Source organism: Amaranthus tricolor, chromosome 17, assembly GCF_026212465.1.
Source record: "Amaranthus tricolor cultivar Red isolate AtriRed21 chromosome 17, ASM2621246v1, whole genome shotgun sequence".
NCBI lineage: Eukaryota > Viridiplantae > Streptophyta > Magnoliopsida > Caryophyllales > Amaranthaceae > Amaranthus > Amaranthus tricolor.
In genome coordinates, this window is record NC_080063.1 from 17,594,577 (window position 1) to 17,617,156 (window position 22,580).

At 27.6% G+C, this 22,580-nt stretch overlaps 2 protein-coding genes and 1 long non-coding RNA gene across 3 annotated transcripts; 1 reads left to right on the forward strand and 2 right to left on the reverse strand.

Moving 5' to 3' along the window:
- Nucleotides 1–1,937: 1,937 nt before the first annotated feature.
- Nucleotides 1,938–4,724, forward strand: LOC130803511 (transcription factor bHLH51-like). The gene is made up of 2 exons (XM_057667635.1): nucleotides 1,938–2,439; nucleotides 3,965–4,724. Exons 1-2 carry the CDS (start codon nucleotides 2,113–2,115, stop codon nucleotides 4,442–4,444), a joined length of 807 nt encoding a protein of 268 aa, XP_057523618.1. The 5' UTR covers nucleotides 1,938–2,112; the 3' UTR covers nucleotides 4,445–4,724.
- A 5,333-nt stretch (nucleotides 4,725–10,057) lies between these two features.
- LOC130803512 (uncharacterized) lies at nucleotides 10,058–10,700 on the reverse strand. Its single transcript, XR_009039915.1, has 2 exons — nucleotides 10,486–10,700; nucleotides 10,058–10,396 (listed from the first exon to the last, which is right to left on the reverse strand). It is a non-coding gene; the product is annotated as an uncharacterized LOC130803512 (long non-coding RNA).
- A 3,846-nt stretch (nucleotides 10,701–14,546) lies between these two features.
- Nucleotides 14,547–15,077, reverse strand: LOC130803816 (RING-H2 finger protein ATL66-like). Its single transcript, XM_057668018.1, has one exon. The coding sequence runs from the start codon at nucleotides 15,075–15,077 to the stop codon at nucleotides 14,547–14,549; it is 531 nt and encodes a 176-aa protein (XP_057524001.1).
- Nucleotides 15,078–22,580: the final 7,503 nt, after the last annotated feature.

The following is a 22,580-nucleotide window of genomic DNA, read 5'->3' on the forward strand; positions in this document are numbered from 1 at the left end:
ATAAGAATCTATTGTTGATGGCACAACTTCAATTCATTCAATCAAATGATAAAAAGTTTATAGTAAGACACCCAATTCTTATTCAACTTTATCCCCCCGCCAACAATTTCAATACAAAAGATTAGTAAACTTAGCAAGTTGATATTATAAAAGACAAAAACATCACATAGGATGCGTTACCAATCAAAAGTAATAATGTTATCTTTGATGAACATATGAAATCCAATAGATAAGTATGCATAAATATTGTGGGCTCATTTTTGCTTCTTTATGTGTGATGAGTGACCCTATTTGATTGTCCTACTATCTATCCTTTTATCTATTCATATTCACAAAATCACCAACATGTCTCATATCATGATTTTGTAGTGAATTTGTTTTAGTGCTTTCAAATCCCATTAATTACCATATTTGATTATGTAATTAGGTTAATTCCTACCTTCCTATGTTGAATTCTATAAAACTTTATTGTAGAAATTGATCAAAACATGTTTTTAGTGATTGAAATCAGTAAAAATGAATTGTAAATTATTCAAGTCATGAACTCGGGTGAAGACCATTGAAAATATGCATGCAAAGTGACGTATTAAATCAAATGGAACAAAAAGGAATCCAAGATCTAAATCAAACAAGAAAAGCAGAGGGAAAATCTAAAATTAGAGTAAATGATGTTAAAGATGAAGATGATGTGGCAGTCGTGTTGTCATGAATCAATGCCTTAAAATCAACTTCTCCAAAACTCAGGCCTAGGAATTGTTTAAACTCCAATTGAAATTTATAATGAAATCGATGAAAATGCTGAACAAATTTGTATTGATTTCATTTTTTTTTTTTTTGTGAAATATAAATTTGTTCGTTGAAGCACCTAACATAGGAGTTCCCACCTTGAGACAGCACGTAATTTTGATAAAGTCTCACTTGCTCAAGAAATACTATTTTAACTTTAACTTTCAGGTAGATCATAAAATGCATCATCAAATTAAAACTACTTGAAATAATAAAATAAAAATGATATAATTTCCATCAAATAATTTTTTTAATCATCTACAACTCGGTCAGATTAGAAATTATACAACCTAACTAATCCATTTGTGGTATATGGGGTGATGAGAAAATTGTGGAGAGTGACAAAGTCCACATTTTTATAACTTTAACAATAAGAGAATAACAATAGAAGGATCTCAAAAAATCTGCTCTATTGTTCTGAATAATGAGGTAAAATCTATAGGATATATGCATATATACTTCTCATAGAAGTGTACTCCATATATAATCATATATCAATTATCTAAGTATCAATTCTAGAATAATTTTCATTGGACAAGCTTATAGTAAGTCCTCCACAAAGCAATTTTGCTTAAGGCATACACAAACATGGCCCCCAATTACTATCAAAGAACGAACTAGGATCACAAATTGATACATTTTAAATTTCTTGATCCAATTAAATTTATACCATTATTATATGGTCCAAAACCATTATAGCATTTGTAGTCTTGATTAATTATAAGTCATTATGTTTAAAATTTACCAATTTAAAAAATAAAGTTAATCGTGAAGATTTTGACTTATTTTGATCATAAATTTAAGCTTTTTATTATTAAAGTATAACATATTCGATCCTAAGACTAGCAGACTACAAGATATAATTTCTTAACATGGTATGAAAAACGTCACGAGGTCCAATCTCATCAACTCTTTATTATCACATAAATATTCGGCATCAGTAGGAGTAGAGTTTGTAATTTGTCCATTTTTAATGCAAAAAACTCTCATTTAAGTGTAAGTCATGGACTACAACCACAAATATAAAGTTTTAATTAAGACAATGCTTAACAAATATTTTCTCCATCCTTATGAAATGATTATTAATATGATATTTTTCTTTATAATATATCACTAAAATATCACTATTAATAATAAATTTACAACCCATAAAGTAATATCTTCCTGAAGTGAAACCTAACCACATATGATGTAGTAGTCCTAGATCGCTTACTAATTCACTGCATAGTTGACTATATATGTAGACTTAGAAGAGGCATAAAAATAATTTTATAAGCCATATTTTAAAATAACTTTATTATATATTGATTGAAAAAGGTCCTAAAAATGGCCAAAAATAGCTTTTACTATCCAAGTATGCCGGAAGAGGAAAGTATCAGTCATCATTTTCATGCCACTGCAAGTAAAATGCACAACTTTGAAGATTTGCCTGCAAATTATTCTGATTTTGAATTTCATGACCCTTTTGATGGGTTTCCAGAATTAGATCATGATCATAATCAAAATCATGATCATGGTACTAATACTAATATTAATCCTTCTGCTTCTGCTTCTGCTTCTTCCCAAAGCCATAGACAAGCTGAAAAGCGGCGTCGGGATCGGATTAATGCTCAACTTTCTAGGCTTAGGAGACTCATTCCTAAGTCAGACAAGGTAATTAAGCTTCTTAATCATTGTTTAAATTTAATTTATTAATAAACTTTTTTTTATTGATGTTTTAATTTTAGTAGAATTAACCGCATTTCTCTAACCCTCTTTTAAAAGAGAATAAGGTATGAATTATTTATTATTTTTTCTCACTCAAATCTTATTTTCGAACGAGATATTAGATTGATGATGATAATGTTTTAATTTTGATGAGAGTACATTGGATAGATCATGTATGTATATATGTTGTGACTTGTTGGTATGAGCTGGATTTGCGAAATTAGTATCCAATAATCTGATTTTATTTGGGCTATGATCCGACTCATTTTATCAAAAACATCATAAATTTAGAATTATATTTGTATTTTTGATTTGCCACTAAACAGAGATAATATTAACTTTTTGTTTATGGGATTTATGTGGTGGATGAAATACAATTATTATTGTTGAAATAATTGATTCACTGAAAATATATCAATAAAAGTTATAATTGCATACGTTTAATTTTTGTTATCTTATTATTGCAATATATCTATTAATTTTATTTTCTTATTTATTTCTAATGTATAACATGTAATATAGTCACTTGTGATAATATTTAATTATTTTTTATAATTTGTATTAACATATTACTATATAGATTTAAAATTAAAGTATTGCACAATATAATGCATTTGAAAAAAAAATTGTTGTAACTTGTAAGTAAAATTTGTAATTTAGATGCAGGTGAAGGAAAACATTATTATTATTATATATTTTTTAAGTCACTTTAAAATTATTACTAAAAATAAAATGTTTTTTTCAAAATATATCATTCTTATTAGGCAATTAAAGAAACAAAAGTCTAAAAATACTAATTTTCAACTAACCACCTAATTTTTTGTTATCTTTAATCATCAAATTCACCCCCTAGACGTCCATGAGAGTCCCACAAAAGAAAATGCAATCAATGTTGGCCAATTTCCAAGTAGTCATGGAGTACTTATTTAGCAAGTAGTGCTACTGCGTGGTTCTAACACTAATGCTTCTTTCAAATTTACATATCTTTTCGTTTTATTTAATTTGTCTCATTTATATTTTAAATTGTCTCATTTACATTCTATAATTTTTATATTTCAAATTTGACTTATCACTTATCACTTATCACTATCGATTTTTCCGTAAGATGTCAACATGAGGACAAACGACTAAGAACAACAAATAAAAAAAACGTTAATTCAATCCGTGTTATTCCTATATGAGAGCTTTTTGCAAAAAAAAAAAAAAAAAAAAAAAAAACAAATGAGACAGAATTAATAAATTTTGGAAAAACAACCCATCTTATAATTTTAGACAAAATCGTGAGACGACTTAATATGGACTGACCCAAAAGCTAAGAGTGTTGGTTACGTTTTCAATTCTATTAATTTTTTCTCTAAAATTAGAACAGTTTAATTTTTTAGGCTACTTGTATGGATCAGTCTCACGGTACGATGATTTCATACAAGATTTACTAATAATTTCATTTTTTTTTTATTACTTTTGAAAGCAGATGGACAAGGCTGCACTTTTGGAAAGGGTGGTAGAGCAAGTAAAAGAGCTAAAGAGACAAACATCAGAAATCAGCAAGTTGTTAATTGTCCCAACAGAATCTGATGATATAACCATTGAATGTCAAACAAATAACATACAACAAGGCGATCATCATCATGATCATACCAATGATTTGATGATGATTAAGGCTACATTTTGCTGTGAAGATAGGCCTGATTTAATTCCAGAGATAATCAAGGCATTAAAAGACCTAAACTTGACCATAATCGGAGCTGAGATTGCTACTTTAGGAGGAAGATTGAAGAGTATTTTATTACTTTACTACAAATTAGACACTAATCTTCATCCTGATTTCAATTTTAGTGCTATTAAGAACTCTTTAATGGGGGTTTTGACTAGACTTACTTCTTGGCCTAGTTCTAGTACTTCTAATTTTAGAGTCACAAGTAAGAGGCAACGCTTCTTTTTTTCCTCTTAACTTTTTTTTTTTTTTATTTTTTATTTTAGGATAAAGATAATCTCCGAAAATAATAGGAAATGAGAAATTGATCTTTTCATTAATAGTGAAATTAAACTCTATCACTGATAGAAAGTAAAGCCTTTAATTATTAGATCCACCTATAATTTTAAATCTTATTTTGAACTTTACAGTATATAAAATAATAATGTTTTTTAAAATCGAACTCATATAAGTGTTTTATGGAGCATATTATTAGTACCAATTAACTTAACAATATTAATAATAGTATATTTGCCACACTTAATTTGTTATGCATTTGCTTTTTGCCCCTATATATATTTGCTCATTTTTTATAGTTCAATTTTTATTTGTAGATGTTGATCTTATTTTTAAAGTTCATTCACAAATTTAATAGAAATCTATAAATATTTATCTCATCAACAATTTTTTTTCATTCAATTGCTTATTATTTTAATATAATAATTACCAATTAAGATTTAAAAAGACAATTCGTCTTGTATGAGACTGTCTTATCATAAGACGGAACCATATAACTAATTTGTTTCTCTAACTGTTCACTTTAAAATTATAAATATTCACTTTGATACATTAATATATGATCAACTCAATAGAGATGGTCACATCATGTCTCATTTAAGAATTTGTGTTTAAAAATACAAACAAAGTCAATTGGACAAAGAAGTATACGTTTAAGTGCAATATGTGATCTCATTTATGTGCTTTGTATGACAATCGACACCATTGTCAGTTGACACTCACACTATGCAACAGGTCCAGTTTTCTTAAAAGCCCACAACATAATCCGTAAAATGGCTCTAGCCCCTTGTTTTAAAAGGATCCGACTTATAATACTCGTCCATAAAGAAAATTGACAAGTTTGCGAATGCTTTAACGAGACCACTAATTTGGATAGCATTATGTACGACCAAAACATAATAAATCTCTAACTTTAAATATATTTTTAAGAGGAAAATTTAATTTAAAAGGTATGAATTTTGTCTTATTTCCTTTTAAAGGTTTGAACTTTTATTTATTTTTTAAAGGCTCAAATTTTAGGGTACTTTTGCTTTTAAAGATTCTTTTTATCTTTAACCTACTGAACAAGTTTGTTCTTCTCCAAAAACAGGTTGCTTCTACCTCATCAATGGCTTTTCGTTTTTAAGAAGATTTAGAACATACAACAAAAAATACACTAGCAAACCTAATTATCATGTTTCAGTTTTAGAGGTTATAAAATCACAATTCACTAATGTTCTTTGGGCCAAACATTGAACAACTACTCCTTGTTCCTACATCAATTTCAGCATTTAAACATAAGTGTCATTGTTAGTTTCATTTGGGCAATTTCTAACAAATACCCAACACTACAATTCACAAAATTTCTAAAAGATCAATCACAAGTTTACTTTTCATGCTTAGTTAACATGATGCAATTAGACATAAAGATCAAATAATTCACTCTAACTAGAAGTATCATAACTAATCATCAAAAAAAATCCAAGAAAAACAGAATAAAATTAGTTATTAATTAAAAAATAACCTAAACTACAAGATTCAAAATTGTAATCCCATATACTTCAAACTCATCCAAGAATAAAAATTTCCAAACTAATAAACCACAAAATAAGAAATATTACAAAACTCACTTCCATTTAAAGGAAAATTCAAACTTACAAGCATCATACATGTAACATTAGGGATTTCAAAATAAATAAAATCATATTGGGCTTTAAACCAATTAGGAAACCTACCATGAATCAAGTAAGTTAAGTAAGTTTTATAATAATAATAATAATAATAATACTAATAATAATAATAATATATTAAAAAAAAATTAAAATACCCAAAACCCCTTCGTACCCAGTAACCCCAAATACCCCAATATTTCTTTTCCCTTTTCTCACTCATTCTAATTACCCACTAAACCCTTTCCTTCTCCCTCATACATATAACCAAAAATTTCCCTCACCTTCCTCATTCACGCCATTCCTTCTGAAATTGGCCGAGTTATTGGTCTTCTTCTTCATTCAATCCATTGATTTTCGAGTAAACCAAGTTCCATGGATGCCCTACTCTTCTTGTTGATTGTTGGTGTAAACAAATTAAGGTTTGAATCTCTCAATTTCTATGTGTAATTTTATTTTATTCTTCTTTAATATTCTGATTTTCTTCTCAAGATTCGAACCCTAGCCATCTTTAATTGAAATTTCATGTAATATCAACATCCTTGTAGGATTTTATTCCATTGAAGTAGAAATTAGCAAGATAGCAATCGAACCCTTTCCTTTCCCAAGTTTCTATCCAGCCGAAATGGAAAAAAATAAGTGGAATTTGGTCTTGTTTGTTTAAGCATCAAAAATTCAAGACAAACATCAATTTTTGAAGCTTGTTTTGTTGTGTTCCTTGCTGATCATCAAAACAGAAGGTAAACCCTTCTTGATTTCTTTTCTCTTCTTTCTCAATGTTTATGTTTTTATTCATATGAGGTTGATTTCATTGGCATACTTTCATTTGCATATTCCTTCACCATGTATTAAGCCCTAAATTTTGATGAATCTTGAAATTTATATAAATTAGTTAGATGAGTCTTGTTGATTGAGATTTGTAGCTGGATAGGTGATATTGAGTTGTTGAATTACTGTTAGAAATTAGGAGTTGTGGCAAGTAATGATAATGGCGAATAATCGAATAAATTGATGCTCTTAGATGAAATACTAGATACTTGTGAATTTGAGGATTGTAGAGAGAATACTTATTCTTGTGTCTATAATATGTAAAATTGGACAACTTAGGATATAATGGAAAGATGATGATTCTTGGAATGAATTCGTAGAATCTTGATGGTTTATACATAGTGGTGAAGATTGGAATTTGAATGTTTTTATTAATAAATATGGTCAAAGTGGTGATATAAACCTAATTGTGAAATTGTAGTAAAAGCTAATTCTAACAACTAAATTTGAGTAGTTTAGTGATCTTGGATGATGTGTAGTAGTCTTTTGAATATTTTGATGTACTAAAATGGTTATATTTGTTATTAGATGTATAAAGAAGATAATGAGTATTGAGAATCCTCTAGGAGAATATAAACAACCTTAGATGCTTTTAATTGCTTAGAAATGACCTCATGGCAGGAGTTGTTGGAGTATTAAAAATAAAGTCTTAGTTAAGATGCGGTTGGAAGAAGGAGATGCAATGAGTTAAATAAACTTAGATTGTAGTATTGAACGCTTTGTTGTGATATTATGTTTGTTATGCTCCAGGAGACGACGTCATCGAGGAACCTTTTTAGTGATCGCAGAGAATCGGACTTAGCTCCTTGAAGCATCTTTGGTGAGTAGCAGCAGTCCCTTAAAAAGGGTCTGGCCAGACTATAGTTTTTGAAAACGTTTTATTAAAGTTTGTGAAATTTATATTGTTGAGATAAATTTGTTTATGAATGATTATGCTGATATTGATATGGTCAATGGATCGAGCTAACGAGCTGGTCATTGACGGAGTGGTGGGACATTGTCTCCTATTCCCCTGTTTTGAGGTGAATTGTCATTCAAATATTGACTAGCCTCACCCGAGAGTGACATAGCCTTAGAACTATGGATGTTCCTCTCAACTACACTCCCTGTGCGCACATAGATCTAGAAAGCTGATGTTGCTTTTAAACCTTTGTTTTGAATTACTGTGTTTTGTTATTGTTACTTCTCATTCGGTTTAATCTGATCCTCTATTGTTGTCATTTTTTAGTTGTTTACAGATCGGATCTGGTCGGGAACGATGGGTTAGCAGAGTTAATATGAGTTCCAAGGATGTTATATTGAGCTGAGCACGTGGGAATTTATAGTTTTGTATTAGGATTTTGATAAATGTATATTAGTCTTGGTTATGTTGGTTATATTGAACTCGAAGTGAATTGTATGATTACCTTATGTTTTAGTTAGATGTTTGGTTTGAGAATTAGCTGAGTTAGTTACGTTTAAGAGCTGTGACCCCTTTGCTCAAGTTTTGAAAGTGTGATTTAAGTTTCTTGGGAAATAAACCCCGTATGACCTTGTTTACTCAGTCAACAGTAAATCAAATTGTTACAATACAAGTATAAAAATCAAAACTTTTACAACATAAGAGTGATGAAAATTGAAAAAACCAAGTGAATAAGGACTAAATAAAAAACCCACCTAGTTCTGAATCAAATAATTCATAAAAAGTACATAAAAATTTCCTTTTTATCATAAAACTAACATGAAAAACATACCTTAAAGAAAACTTTTTTCCAATATGGGGAAGAAAATTAATGAAGAAAACAAAGGGAAGAAGAAGGTAATCTAATAATTCAGGTTACCAAAATCGGAAGAACCTGTAAAAGCAGAGATATCCTAAAGTTCGAGCCTTTAAAAAATAAACAAAAATTCAAACCTTTAAAAGCAAATTCTACAAATTTTATACCTTTCACATCAAATTTTCTTTTTTTTTAAAAGATTTATGTAATTGTAAACACAAAATAATCTCTAAAGGATGAATGTGAATTATATTAAAAAAATAAAAACAATTATATAGTAGACTAGAGAGTCAACAACTATAGTTATTTCTTCACCTTTTCCACCTTCTTTTCTCTCTTTAATTGTATTTTAATCAAACCACAAATACAAGGTGATTCATAGCTATCGAGTATTCCTAACTTCTAAAGTACTAATATTACATAAAATGTATGAGAACAATTTGTAGTTGGTAGTAAAAACCTGTTAGTGATTAATAATCAAAATTAAAAAACACGCTATATAACTGTAATAGCAGTTACTGAATTCCATTTAAAAAATCAAAAAAATTACCCGTGAATAATACCTACAAAAAATATCAATTTAAAAAGGTATTTTCCTAAAAAAATCCTACACATATTAAAAATCAAACTATAAGTGATAAGACAAAAAAAAATTGGTATATTAGCTAATAAAATATAAGTTGATATTATCATCAGAAGAATAACAAAAAATTATATTACTCGCGATAATTTTTCCTAAAAATCTCTATACTAACTACACAATTACTTGCTTTGTTCCAATTTCTTATATCATAAGCTACACATAATTGAAAAACATTTTTTAAACATATTATTATAAGAATATGCGATTTGGCAACTAAAAATTTCGAAAACTACTTCTATTTTCTTATTTATATAAACGAAGATAATAACTAACAAAACTTAATCAAAAATTAGAAAGAGTTTAGGATGATACAATTTAGTACTCCATTTAATTTGTCCACTTTCTACCTGTAATCAATCAAAAAAATCGTTTGTTTTGCATATTTTAGTTGCATAAACCACCTACCTCTATTTTAGAGTATTATTTTAAGTATTATTTTTATACATATAAAAAAATAAACAGATGAATCTAATTAGATTTGTATTAATACATATTTTCATAATAACCTTTTAATTATTTAAACTAGAAGTATATCAAACGAATAGTATTGACAATTAAAAAATGTTGAAAGTAATAATACATTGAAGGGATCGATTTAAACTTGAGGTAAAGCAAATTAATTTGGACAAGAACTAACCAACTTAGCAATTTATTCGTGTCTGAATACAGATATCACATCAATTGGTACCAAGAACGATTCCAACAACCAAAATTAAAATCATCTCATTCATACACTAAGTTTCTTACACCAATCAATCTGTTCAAGCATAAATTGCAAATACCATTTCCAACCGATAACCGCCAAATTTCATAATATTCATGTTTTATCAAAATGTATCGATTACATGACACAAAAACAAACTACCTAACAAAATCCGATAGCCATTGATATAGCTATTAGATCGATGAACTAAGATTGAACGAAAAGACAACGGAAAAAAGAAAATTAACCATCGCAGTCGAAGATCTTCTACTTGGATCTTTGTCTCATCTTTCTACGCTTCCTCTTCAACCTCCTCATACGCTTCTTCTTCCACTGAAAATATCAATAAAAACAGTAAAACAACGTAAGATTTTGATTAAAACTGAAGAGAAATAACAATTGAATAATCGAAGAGAAATTACCTTGGCCCTCATGATGAATGGATGACAAAGACGGCGATCTGAAAACCCTAATCAACAAATATTGATGTCCTGGTGAGGAAAAAAAAGGATTTTAATGTTATATACTAGTGTCCTATCGAAGGTTCTAAATTAACGGGCTTTTAGAAAGGGATTGAATTTGTTATTGGGCCGGTTTAATACAATGCTTGTTACTACAACTTTCTAGAATAGTCGGATGGCGCTAGTTTCAAATTAGGACAAACTATGCTATGACATTTTAACAACTAAGTTACTCCATAAAATATCGTTTTTTGGTAAGACGATTTTAGTGACACTGAGCTAGTAAATTAAGGGTGTACATGGGAAAGTTTGTAATGATCCAACATTAATATTCCCTCATATTCAATTTAAGTCTTTCATTTGATGTTACATGTTTGTCAATATATTAAATCAATTCTTAATATTTTTAATAGTCTATGATTAAAAATTATAAAAAATAATATTTAAATTTACATTAAAATAAATCAAAAAAATCTCATTTAATTATGTTTTAAATTATAAATTAAGAATATAATACAAATTAAAATAATTAATAAAGAGTGCAAAATCCCAACTAAAATATTTAAAAGATATTGAAAGACTAATACAATATTTTGAATTGTGTTTGTTGAATTCCAGTCTAATCGTTATGTTTAAAACATCAACCGTCCACAAAAATATACTACTCCCGATTTATATCCATAATGTTATCCCTTTGTTCATCGCAATGGGGTTCCAACTCAAACATTACGTACTAGCTTCAAATTTCTCCATTTCTCATATCTCATTATATTGTGGGATATAATTATTCTTGACTTTTCTTGAGTGTAAAAATTATATGGTCATTTAAGAGTGTGATTTATCTAAGATTGAACTTTTCAAACGTTTTTATTAATATTTAAAGAATAAAATAAGGTTGACAGTAAAAAAATCAAAGGGATGACTATACAGTGAAGCACTTGATTTTTTATAATACGGTAATGTCAAAACGTCATGGACTTGTTGCATAATTTTGTTGGGCTCAAATGGATAATCTCAAGACCACCAATGTACTCATGTCTACAAACCCACATAGTTTCCTGCACATAAACTTTATGAAGTTTCATCCAAAATTAACAAATTGTCATGAGCTTGTGTGGACAATTTCACAACCACCAATGAATTCGTGTGCACAAGGCCGCATAAAAATGAGAGTCCACGACACATAACCATATGAGGTTCTTTTCTAACACTATATAGTAGTAGATGAGGTAGTACACCAAGTATGTATGCTACACAACATCTTATTAAATCATCAATGTTGATGAACATTTCACCAAAAAGTAGCTTTAAGTTAAACTTGGATAGAGTTGAATTTGAATTGTTTGTCTGCTAACTCAAGTCGATAAACATCCTACAAAAAGAAAGATATTTGCAGGCCCCAACTTAACATTATCAGTTATCACTATATAAAGACATATCTTGAAGGATCTAAGTACAAGTGATACCATAGAAATTTTAATTATCTAAAATCAACGTGAACACAAAATTTAATTTTAAATTGATCTAAAATATTTAACATATAATCGTCTGATAATTCAAATATACACCTTTAACATGGTAGAGTGAGAGAGGAGATAGCCAGATGAGATATTATGATCACATGACATTGCCTGAAAAATAAATACTTTTTTTAATTGAGATAGTACTCAATTTTTATCATTTAAAAATATAAGTTAAAAGTACGAATAACAGTAAAAAATAAAAATAAAACAAATTTATAAATGGAAAGAAGCTACTTTGTATAGTGTGTACTAGGTTAAGCGTGAAGCTTTCCTTATCTGGTAAATGCAGAATCCAAATCCTTCACTTTATGTTATTTGCTGCAATTTGCAGTTTACAATACTCCAAATTTACTAGATCTTTTTAATCAACTATGAAAATAAAGTGTGGGTATCAACTTCCCATTTGCAATTCTAATTACAATTGCGTAACCATGTCTTGTCACTTTATTATGAAATTGGAGTGTGCTTATAACTATTTTTAAATTATAAGGTTGAAGAGGATTAAGTGAGAATTAAACTTAAAATTTTTTGTAGAAAGTGATATTAGTACTTCGGCTGAAATAAGATTCGATTTTTAAATATACATATAAGTTTATAACTAAAAAATTGCGAACCTAATATTTGCAAAGTGATTAAATAATATTTTCCACTAATTAAATGTTCCATTTCTGTTGTTAAACCAAAATTTTCGTAACATATTTTATCCCAACTAGAGTAATGAGTACTTTTTCGCTTCATTGACTTTATCCTATATAATTTTTGACACTTTTTACAATTTATATTTTAATTTTATTTTATTTTCAATCCAATAATTATTAATATTAACTTTTTAATAATATTTTAGGTCGTCATTAAATAAGTCACTTAATAATCCTTACAAGACTTTTAACTTATTTTTAAATAGTTCAAACATCAAATAAATTGATAATTACTTTTAAAATTGATAAAAAAAAAATAACTTTTAAACTAAGATAGCCTCCATTAACATCAAGATGTTGGGACCAAGAACAATCACAGAACAAATTGATTTGTTTCTTATCCAATTTTCAGACATTAATACACCTTATCATCTTATCCATCAATTTAAGATTAAAATTCAAATATTTTTTGACTTGGGATTTTAATTAACTCTGGATTTGTTTGATCATTGATCTGCAATTCAGCTTATCTTATTAGAAGGTCTACCACAAAATTTGCTTTCCATCACCATTTTTTCAATTTACTATTCCAAATTAAGTAGAGCACTTTTAAGACTTTGATCCAAATTAGTACTCCGTTACTATTACTAAGGTACTGTTCCAAAATACTTGTAACTTTTATTTTTCTACGTAATTTAATTTGTTAATTTTATTTTTAATATTTTTAATTATATATAATAAAAAAATATAAAATTTAATATCATTAATAATATTTACAATATTTACAATGAGAGAAAGCAATTAAAATTAAAATTAATTATAATTTAATTTATAAATTAAAAATTAATTATAAATTAATAATGATGAATTTGCTTACACTCTCATAACAATGAATTTTAGCAAAAGAATATAATACTCCCTCCGATATTATGAATTAGTCCCATTTGCTTGGGCACGGATATTAAGGATTGTGTGGAGTCCATTAAAAAGGGTAAATAGTAAAGGGTAAGCAGTGAAGGATAAGTAGTGAAGGGTAGTTGGGTAAGTAAGGTATATGGGGGTATATTCGTAATTACTTGTGTGAACTAAGGGTATTTAAGTAAAAAAGGATTGCCAAAAATAGAAATGGGACTAATTCAAAGGTTTTGCCAAATAAGAAAATGAGACTAATTCATAAGATCGGAGGGAGTACTAAATAAAACCATAATTGAAAGAAGAAATTTCACTACTATATACTACTTCCTATTCAGCTGAATTGTCCCTTTTTTTTTTGCACTATTCACTTATCACTCTTAATTTGTATTTTACTCTTAATCTATAAGTTAAAACATAGTCATATGGGATCTTGTTTGATTTGTCTCAATACAAGGATTATTAATATCAACTTTTTATAATTTTTAATTAAGCATAATTTGAGATATTAAGAGTTAAAATGTTACCTCGGCAAGTGTGAAAAGTCAAATGGGACAGTTCAGCTGAATAGGAGGGAGTATTACAAAGGTTGATAATGTTTTACAAATATAATAATGATAATGTCAAGCCTTAATCTTAACATATAAAATAAAAATTAATAAAAACTATTCATAATTAAAATGAGCTGCAAAATTTTATGGTTCTCCATTAATATACAACCAAATAATTTTTAGCTCAAAACAATTTATTTTCATTTTACAAAATATAAAAAATTAAGAAAAAAATTGAGAAAAATTCAACAGCCACAAAATCACATTTTTGTGAAAATGGGTTGCTACAAAATCTTCCTCTCTACCAACCCACAAAGTAAAAGAAGTGGGAAAACAGTTCATTTTCTTTTAAATTTAAAATAAAAAAAGAAAAAAATAAAATAAAGCTCACACTTGTTCTAAACTTGTTCTAGTAGTACCGAGTCAGTAGGTGATTCAACTCGGAAAGTCAATCTACAAAGAGGGCAACTCGACTGAGTACTGAGCCACCGATCCACACAATCCGAGTGAAATCGGTGGTCACATTTAGGCAAAACTTTAACCTTATCACCATCTTCAAAAACACCTAAACAAATACAACATTCAATTTCATCGTCTCTTCCGGGAGAAGACGTTTGATGAAGACTAATCGGAATAGCTTTAATGGCGATTGGATCTAATCCACGACAAACAATGGTACAAGACGACGGCGCGTGAGGCGCGTGAGGGTAGTGCGCGTGATGAATATGTCGGAAACGGAAATACCAACGCGCGTAGAGTAAGAGAAAAGCTACTAAAAGTATAATAGAGAAGAGTATAAAGAGGTAAAATAAGGTTTGTCCATGGATTTGGAAGTTGTGATCGTCGAACTCGGAGTAATGCCAATGGAGTAAATGGGAGTTTTCTTGGGCGGAGAGTTGAGAGAGGTGGCTCAAGAGGCGGCGATTCATGGTTGGGCGTCGGAAAAAGATTGGAACGGAATTTTTAAAATGTTTTTGTGTTATGAGAATTGGACCAAATTGGTTAGAGCATGTGACTTATGTTGGGGTGTTTATAGAGTTTATGAGAAAAGGGAGGGTGTGTGTGGTGGGGAATAGGGGGATAAAGGTGGGTGATGGCCACGTAGATGGTGGGGAGTATAATTGACCATTGTTGTACTTATTTCATTGGATTGATCTCGTGTGGGACCGCCGTATGTATTTATGGGACTGTACAATCCAACTCATAGTTTTCTTACGAATTTTCTCAATTTTGAAATATTGATTACATTATAATTGTTGATAAAAGCTTATTTTATATATTATGGTTAATGTGTATGAGAAAATTTATTTAAGTAAAATTTTATTTGAATAGTCTAATTATATGTTTTTATACTATTTTTTTAATAATTTTAAATATATATAGTTTAATATATGAATGATCAAAATAACACAATAAATTGCGTAAAAAGTCAAATATAGCAAGTATAGTGAAACGGAGAAAGTATTAACTTCAAACTTTTAAACACTCATTTTAAAGCCTAAAATATTCTCAAAACCGTTAATTTCCTTCTTCCGGGATTTAATTTTATTTTTCAACCTACTATTTTAACCGTTAAAGTGTCAATTCTAAGCCTTAAAATCATTATGCTAAGGCTTAAGCCTTATTCCTTAACCTTTCTCCACACGGGTTAAAATTATTACTCTAAAACTTAATTTAAATGTTTATTTTAAGGGTTTAAAGTTGTTTAATACTTCCTCCGTTCCAAATTAGTCGTAATATTAGCAATATTCGCACTATTTACTGATCATCCTTAATTTTTAATTAATTCTTAATCTATAAGTTAAAACATAGTCAAGTGAGATTTTGTTTGATTTGTCTCGAAGCAAAGATTATTAATATTAAAATTCTATAATTTTTTATTATATATAATTAGAGATATTAAGGATTGAATTAGTATATTTGACTAAGTAAAAAGCAAATGTCGCAAGTCATTTCAAACGAAATAAGTATAAGACTTCAAATATTTATTACAAGATTTAAAATGCTCATATTAAGCTTTTAAAAGACAACACCAAAGCATTATTTTTGTAAAAAAATAGGAAGTTACTAAATTTCGCCACCCTTTTCATTTTATCGCCACCCCTTCCACGAAATTACGTATTTGCCCCTGAAGTTTAAAAAATTACAAAATTGCCACTCCTTACAAATTTCTTATTTATAATAATAATAATAATAATTAACTTTTTATATTCTTAAAAAAAATATAAATAAAACTAATAATAATAACAGTAATAATAATAATAATAATAATAATAATAATAATAATAATAACAATAATAAAATTAAAATTAATAATTAAAAAAAAAAAAAAATTGAGTCGCCCAGAATTGGGCGCCTGAACCATGGTTCAGCCGCCCAGAACCGGGCGACTGGACCCCGGTTCAGGCGCCGAATTTTGGGCGACTCAATGTTTTTTTTTTTTTTTTTTTGCTTTTTGGAAAATAATAATAATAATACTAATACTAATAATAATAACTTATAGATTAATGTGGCCTATTAGCTCAGTTGGTTAGAGTGTTGTACTAATAACATAAAGGTCACAGGTTCGAGACCTGTACAAGTCATTATTTAATAATTATAATCTATAAGTTATTATTATTATTATTATTATTATTAGTATTAGTATTATTATATTTTTTTTTTCAAAAAGCAAAAAAAAAAAAATTGAGTCGCCCAAAATTGGGCGCCTGAACCGGGGTCCAGTCGCCCGGTTCTGGGCGGCTGAACCATGGTTCAGGCGCCCAATTCTGGGCGACTCAATTTTTTTTTTTATTTATTAATTTTAATTTTATTATTGTTGTTGTTATTATTATTATTATTATTATTATTATTATTATTATTATTATTATTATTATTACTACTGTTATTATTATTAATTTTATTTATATTTTTTTTAAGAATATAAAAAGTTAATTATTATTATTATTATTATTATTATTATTATTATTATTATTATTATTATTATAAATAAGAAATTTGAAATGAGTGGCAAAATTGTAATTTTTTAAAAATCAGGGGCAAATTCGTAATTTCATTTGGAGGGGGGGGTGGCGATAAAATGAAAAGGGTGGCGAAATTTAAGGATCGGGAAAAAATACTTATATTTTTTTTGGGATGGGAGAGGTCAACTACATTCAAGATTTGACATATTTCATTTGCATGTCATTCTTGAGTCAAAAATCTAATTAATAATTTTTTTTCCTTTCAAATTACTTAAAATAAGCAATTATATACTATTTATTCATCACATAGTTATGTGGAATTTTGATGGATTTATTTCAGTATCAGAATTAATAATATTCACTTTTTATATTTATACATAATTAAGAATATTAAGGGTCGTATTAACAATTAGAGTACATAAGTCACATGTTGCAATTGATTTGGAACGGAGAAAGTAACTTAATAATGTCTTCTGATCCTTTCTAAACCTTATTATAGTTGTATGAATAGGATATACAAGAGTATGATGATGATTTCTACTTTTCTTTTAGAGTACTTTATACTATTCCTTTTCGTATAAAATTATACTCCTTGGTGATAGAATGAGAAAAAAAAAATAAATGGGCGAAAGAAATTGATGGTTGAAATGTAAAAAAAAGAGAGTGGGATTATTATATTATGCAAAAGTATCTCAAACAAATTAAAATAAAAATTAATACTACAATTTATAGTATAGAGAGTTAATTTTTCCGATGTTTTCTTTTGCATACTCTTGAGTAGAAAAATGAATTGGTGGGAACAATTATATGAAAAGTTGAGAGATATACTTATACATTAATATATTTCTTCAAAGTAATTATATTTTATATATGAAAAACCACTTATTTTAATATACTTAAAAATACAAGTGTGACATTAAAAGATATAATCAAATAAGATGGTGGTAGTAAATTGAGAGGAACAGTAGGAGTATATCAGTAAGTCTCCTTTGAAATGATAGGGATATTGGTGAATGAATGATTTGCTTTATGTGACAAGAAGTGAAAATGAAGGGAGTTGTTATAGCTTATAGGTTAAGTTTTAAAGGTGAAAGAAAGATAAAGAAGAGTATGTAGCTTGATGTTTTTGTGCGAGGATTACAGCTATAATCCTATTGTTATTTGATTTGATGTAATTGATTTTACTTTTTTTGTTATACAAGTTTAGTATCAATATTTAAATACAAATGTTAAAATATCTATGCATTTATGTTAATAGATATTTATTTATGAGAGTAATAATTTTTTTTTTATAGTACTGTATGATGAGAGAAGAGAAAATATTTATATCATTATCATTCTACATAGTGTATTCCGCTTATAGAAAAATTATGGAGAGGTTCTGGGGAATGAACGACGGCGGCAATTCATACTCATAAAGGAGAGTGCGGCCAAAGAAGTCCCCCGGCTAAAGAACAATAAAGAGACGTAACTACACGAAAAAGATAAATTAAATGTCTATAAATAAAATAAATAAGTAGAGTCAACTATAAAATTAAAAAAATAATAATAATAAAAAAAAAGAGAGAAGCAATTGCAGAAGCTTTTCAAAAAAAATAAATAATACTTACTTTACAGTTGCCACAATGCTTTATAGAAGTTTTTCAAAGAATAAAGCAATCATTTGAATTTTGATTAGCTAAACATGAAGGATAATAAATGGAAAAAAGGGAAAGAATGTGATTAGAGATTTATGTTATGCTAATAATAAGTTAAGAAACTCTTTGTTTTTATTATTTTTGTGGTTAGTTTAGTAGTCAGTAAATTATTTTATTTTATTACAAAATTTATTCTTATATATTATCATTTAAAAATATAGTATTAGATAGTTAACTTTAAAATAAAGTATAAGAAAAGGGAGAAAGGAATGTGATGAGAGATTTATGTTATGCTTATATGCTTATAATAAGTTGAGAATTGAGATGCTCTAATTTTATATATTTTTATTTTATTTCATTTTGATTATTATTTTGATTATTTTTACGGTTTATTTAGTAGTTAGTATTAAATTGTGACTTTATGAGAATAGTCATAATTGTTATCATTAAATCATCTTATTTTTTTACAAAATTCATTCAAATACATTACTATTTTAAAATATGGTACTAAGTGGTAATAAAAAATTGTGAATAAAAGTCTTTTCGAATTTAAGTTTCATTAGCATCAGAATGACTTAATATGTTCTACCATTGGTAAAAAAGCCTTCACAAAAACTTGGATGAGGCCGTCTTATTTGCGAGACGTGTCTTATTGGGTAGACCCAATTGTATATATTTTTTTACTAATTTTACAAACTAAAATTTCAATTTCAAGAGTTAAAAGACGAAATTGACATTTTAAGTCATGGAATTTAACAGGTTAAGACTTAAAGTGTCAATTTCAATATTTAAAAAACTAATTTTAAGACTTAAAAGACTAATTGTAGGACATTAAATTCTCATTTTAACTTTAAAATAGAATGACTCAAACATTAAAGTTAATATTAAAACTTTTCAAATTTACCTTTTTAGTCTTAAAATTGTATTTTTAAGTCTTGAGATTGTCCTTTTAAGTTTTAAAATTAATATGTCAGAATATTTTTTAAAAAATTATTAAGTCTGGGCCAGTTTCTAACTGAAAAGCCTTATTTTATCAAGTAAAATCATGTCTCTTACTATTATATGGGAAGTAACTCATTTCTTTATGTGGTACGATCTCATTCTTTTTATAAAATGGTTCATCTTATATTGTAGTTTAAAAATTTTTGATTTCACCTAAACAATTCACTCACTTTATTTATTTATTATCAAATATTTATATTTTCCATAAAAAAATTTAATTTGTCCCTGATGCTAATTCGAAGGAACCTACTAGTATTTGAATGGAAAAGAGATCTTAGTAAATAACGGTTATTTGTAAAGTAAATAAATCACCCTTATGCGATAAGATTTGATAGAATGAGAGTTTTGTAATTTTAATTTAATTTATTAATTTTTTTCTTTTTGTTATGATTTTAAAAAAAATATATATTTTTCAATGGATCATTCCAAGGCTAAAGTTGTGGTGGCCATCATGTTTATGAGTCAGGCTACTGTTTGACATGTTATAGAGAGAAAACATCTGAGGACAATGAAGGATTGATGGGAAACATGGCAGCTCCAGAAAGAGAGTTGGTAGCATCAATCATCAACGGATCATATAACAAGGTAATGATGATGAGTGCGTGATAGAGTAGTAGAACTTAACTAGCTTAAGTTACCTAGTACTTATATAGATTCTCATTTCTTAAATACTTAGATATTATCCTTATTAACACTATCTGTGTTTAAATTTATTTTATATATTGAGGTTAATGTGTAAGAAAAAATATAATCAAGTGAAATCTTGTTTGAATCTCGCATACTTTCATAATATTAACTTTTTATAATTTTAGATGTGTATAGTTCAATATATAAATGATCAAAATAACAAATTGAACTACATAAAAAGTCAATATAGCAAGTATAATGAAACGGAAGAAGTATATACTATATATATACATAAAATATTTCGATTAATTATTATTACCTTCATTTAAATAAATCAAATTGATTTTATATGTTTGAATATTTTATATTTATCATAAAAAATGTATTGCTTGATATTAATGAAATTAAATATTTGTTCGATTGTTGAATAATGTCTTTTTACTCAAGAATTATGGCATGAAAAAATAAACATAATTACCACAAATGTTATTTGAATTAGTAATTTTAATACTTCCTCCGTTCTTTTTTGATATTCCACATTACTATAACGGGTAGTTTCAAAAGTTCTTCCAATTTAGAATACTTTCTATTTTTAGAAGGTTTTTATCCCACTTTTACCCCTTAAAACCCCCAATTTTCTTTTAATGTACCCCTTTTCTTTTATTTATAATTATTTTCTCTCTCATACTTTTAATACAATCATTACTTCACAGTTCACACTACTATTTAATTAAAATAATACCCACTACAACCTTATACTTCCAATACAATCATTATTTCACACTACTATTTAATTAAAATAATACTCACTAAAACCCAAAGATTCTATCTTCCTTAATTTGTGTGAAAAACCCAAAGTGGAAGATAAAAAAAGAACGGATCGAGTATATATTTTTATTCTATTTAAATCTCTTATTTTCACTTTTTACAAATTCACATTAAATGTCTCATTTCTTAACTTATTTATAAATTTTTCACTAATTTATATACACAATTGCTATTGAATTATCACTCTTTTTCTTTATATTTCCCTTACACAATCCACTGTGCGCATTTCTCTTTACTCTCTTTTTAGAGGGGTACAAATATAATAATGCCCGCTATATAATTTCTCCTAAACTCTGACTTTGTACGATAATACTGTGTTGATGATTAAGGCTATAACTAAGTAAATTATTAAATGAGACAAATGATTAGAGTAGGAGGAATCGAAGTAGGATAGATACGAGACTTCAACTATATATGGTTGAAGTTTTGGTAATAGATTTTAACTTTTTAGTTGATTATGTATGATTTTATTGATGGATAGCAAAGTGATTAAGATTGGGCTTAGCTCATGTTACCCATAATTAATTTTTTGATATGACAAAATAATTATCTTTTGAATATTAGGCATCCTATTAGTTTCTAAACTTTTTTATAAATAAAAATAAAGTGTAACATAGTTCATAGTTCATACCAATTAACGAGACCAAGCGTACTCTTAGATCGGTCCAACATAGACATTGAAACGACAAACAAGCTATATAATCGATGTTTTCTATTTTATTTATTTTGTATTATTAAAGTGAAATAACTATCGCATTATAATTCAAAATGAAAAATTATCACGTCATAATTCAAAATAATAAAAAATAAGTGGGATATAGAACACTTTTACGCTAAAGTATCTTCATTGTAGGGTTTGTGCCTAAAATCCATCATGTAAACTTATGTCATTATGTGTCATCCTCTCTCTTCATTGTGTTTTTCATGTATTGTTTTGCAAAAACCAAGTACTAATTGACTAATTGTATATCGAGGTATTATTCGTAAAATTACTTTTTAAAAACACATTTGTGATATTCTCATAAGGGTTGATCAACTATCTATTTCAAAAAAAACGATAACTAACAACTAACAAAACAGACAACTACTCGCATAACTAACAAGTATTTTCAAGACTAACAATTGCTCTCATAGTTACTTTCCTAAGTTACTTTTTTCAACTAAACTCTAGGCTTTCAAGCACATACTTCCTCATGCATGACAATGTGAACAAAATCCCACCCCTAGTCTTGAATGCGTCATTAACATTACGTTAGTAATGAAAAATTACGAAGAATAACACATATTTGAGAATGAGAGCTTCATTAATTAACATTAATAACTGAAACTAAACCAAAATTGATTTTCATAACCATCATTTAACACCTATAATCAA

Bases quoted from the DNA above. Each gene is read 5' to 3' on its own strand.
- LOC130803511 (XM_057667635.1), top strand. From the start codon at position 2,113: ATGGCCAAAAATAGCTTTTACTATCCAAGTATGCCGGAAGAGGAAAGT. The intron at 2,440-3,964 runs GTAATTAAGCTT...TTTTGAAAGCAG, and splicing joins TCATTCCTAAGTCAGACAAG to ATGGACAAGGCTGCACTTTT.
- LOC130803816 (XM_057668018.1), bottom strand. From the start codon at position 15,077: ATGAATCGCCGCCTCTTGAGCCACCTCTCTCAACTCTCCGCCCAAGAA.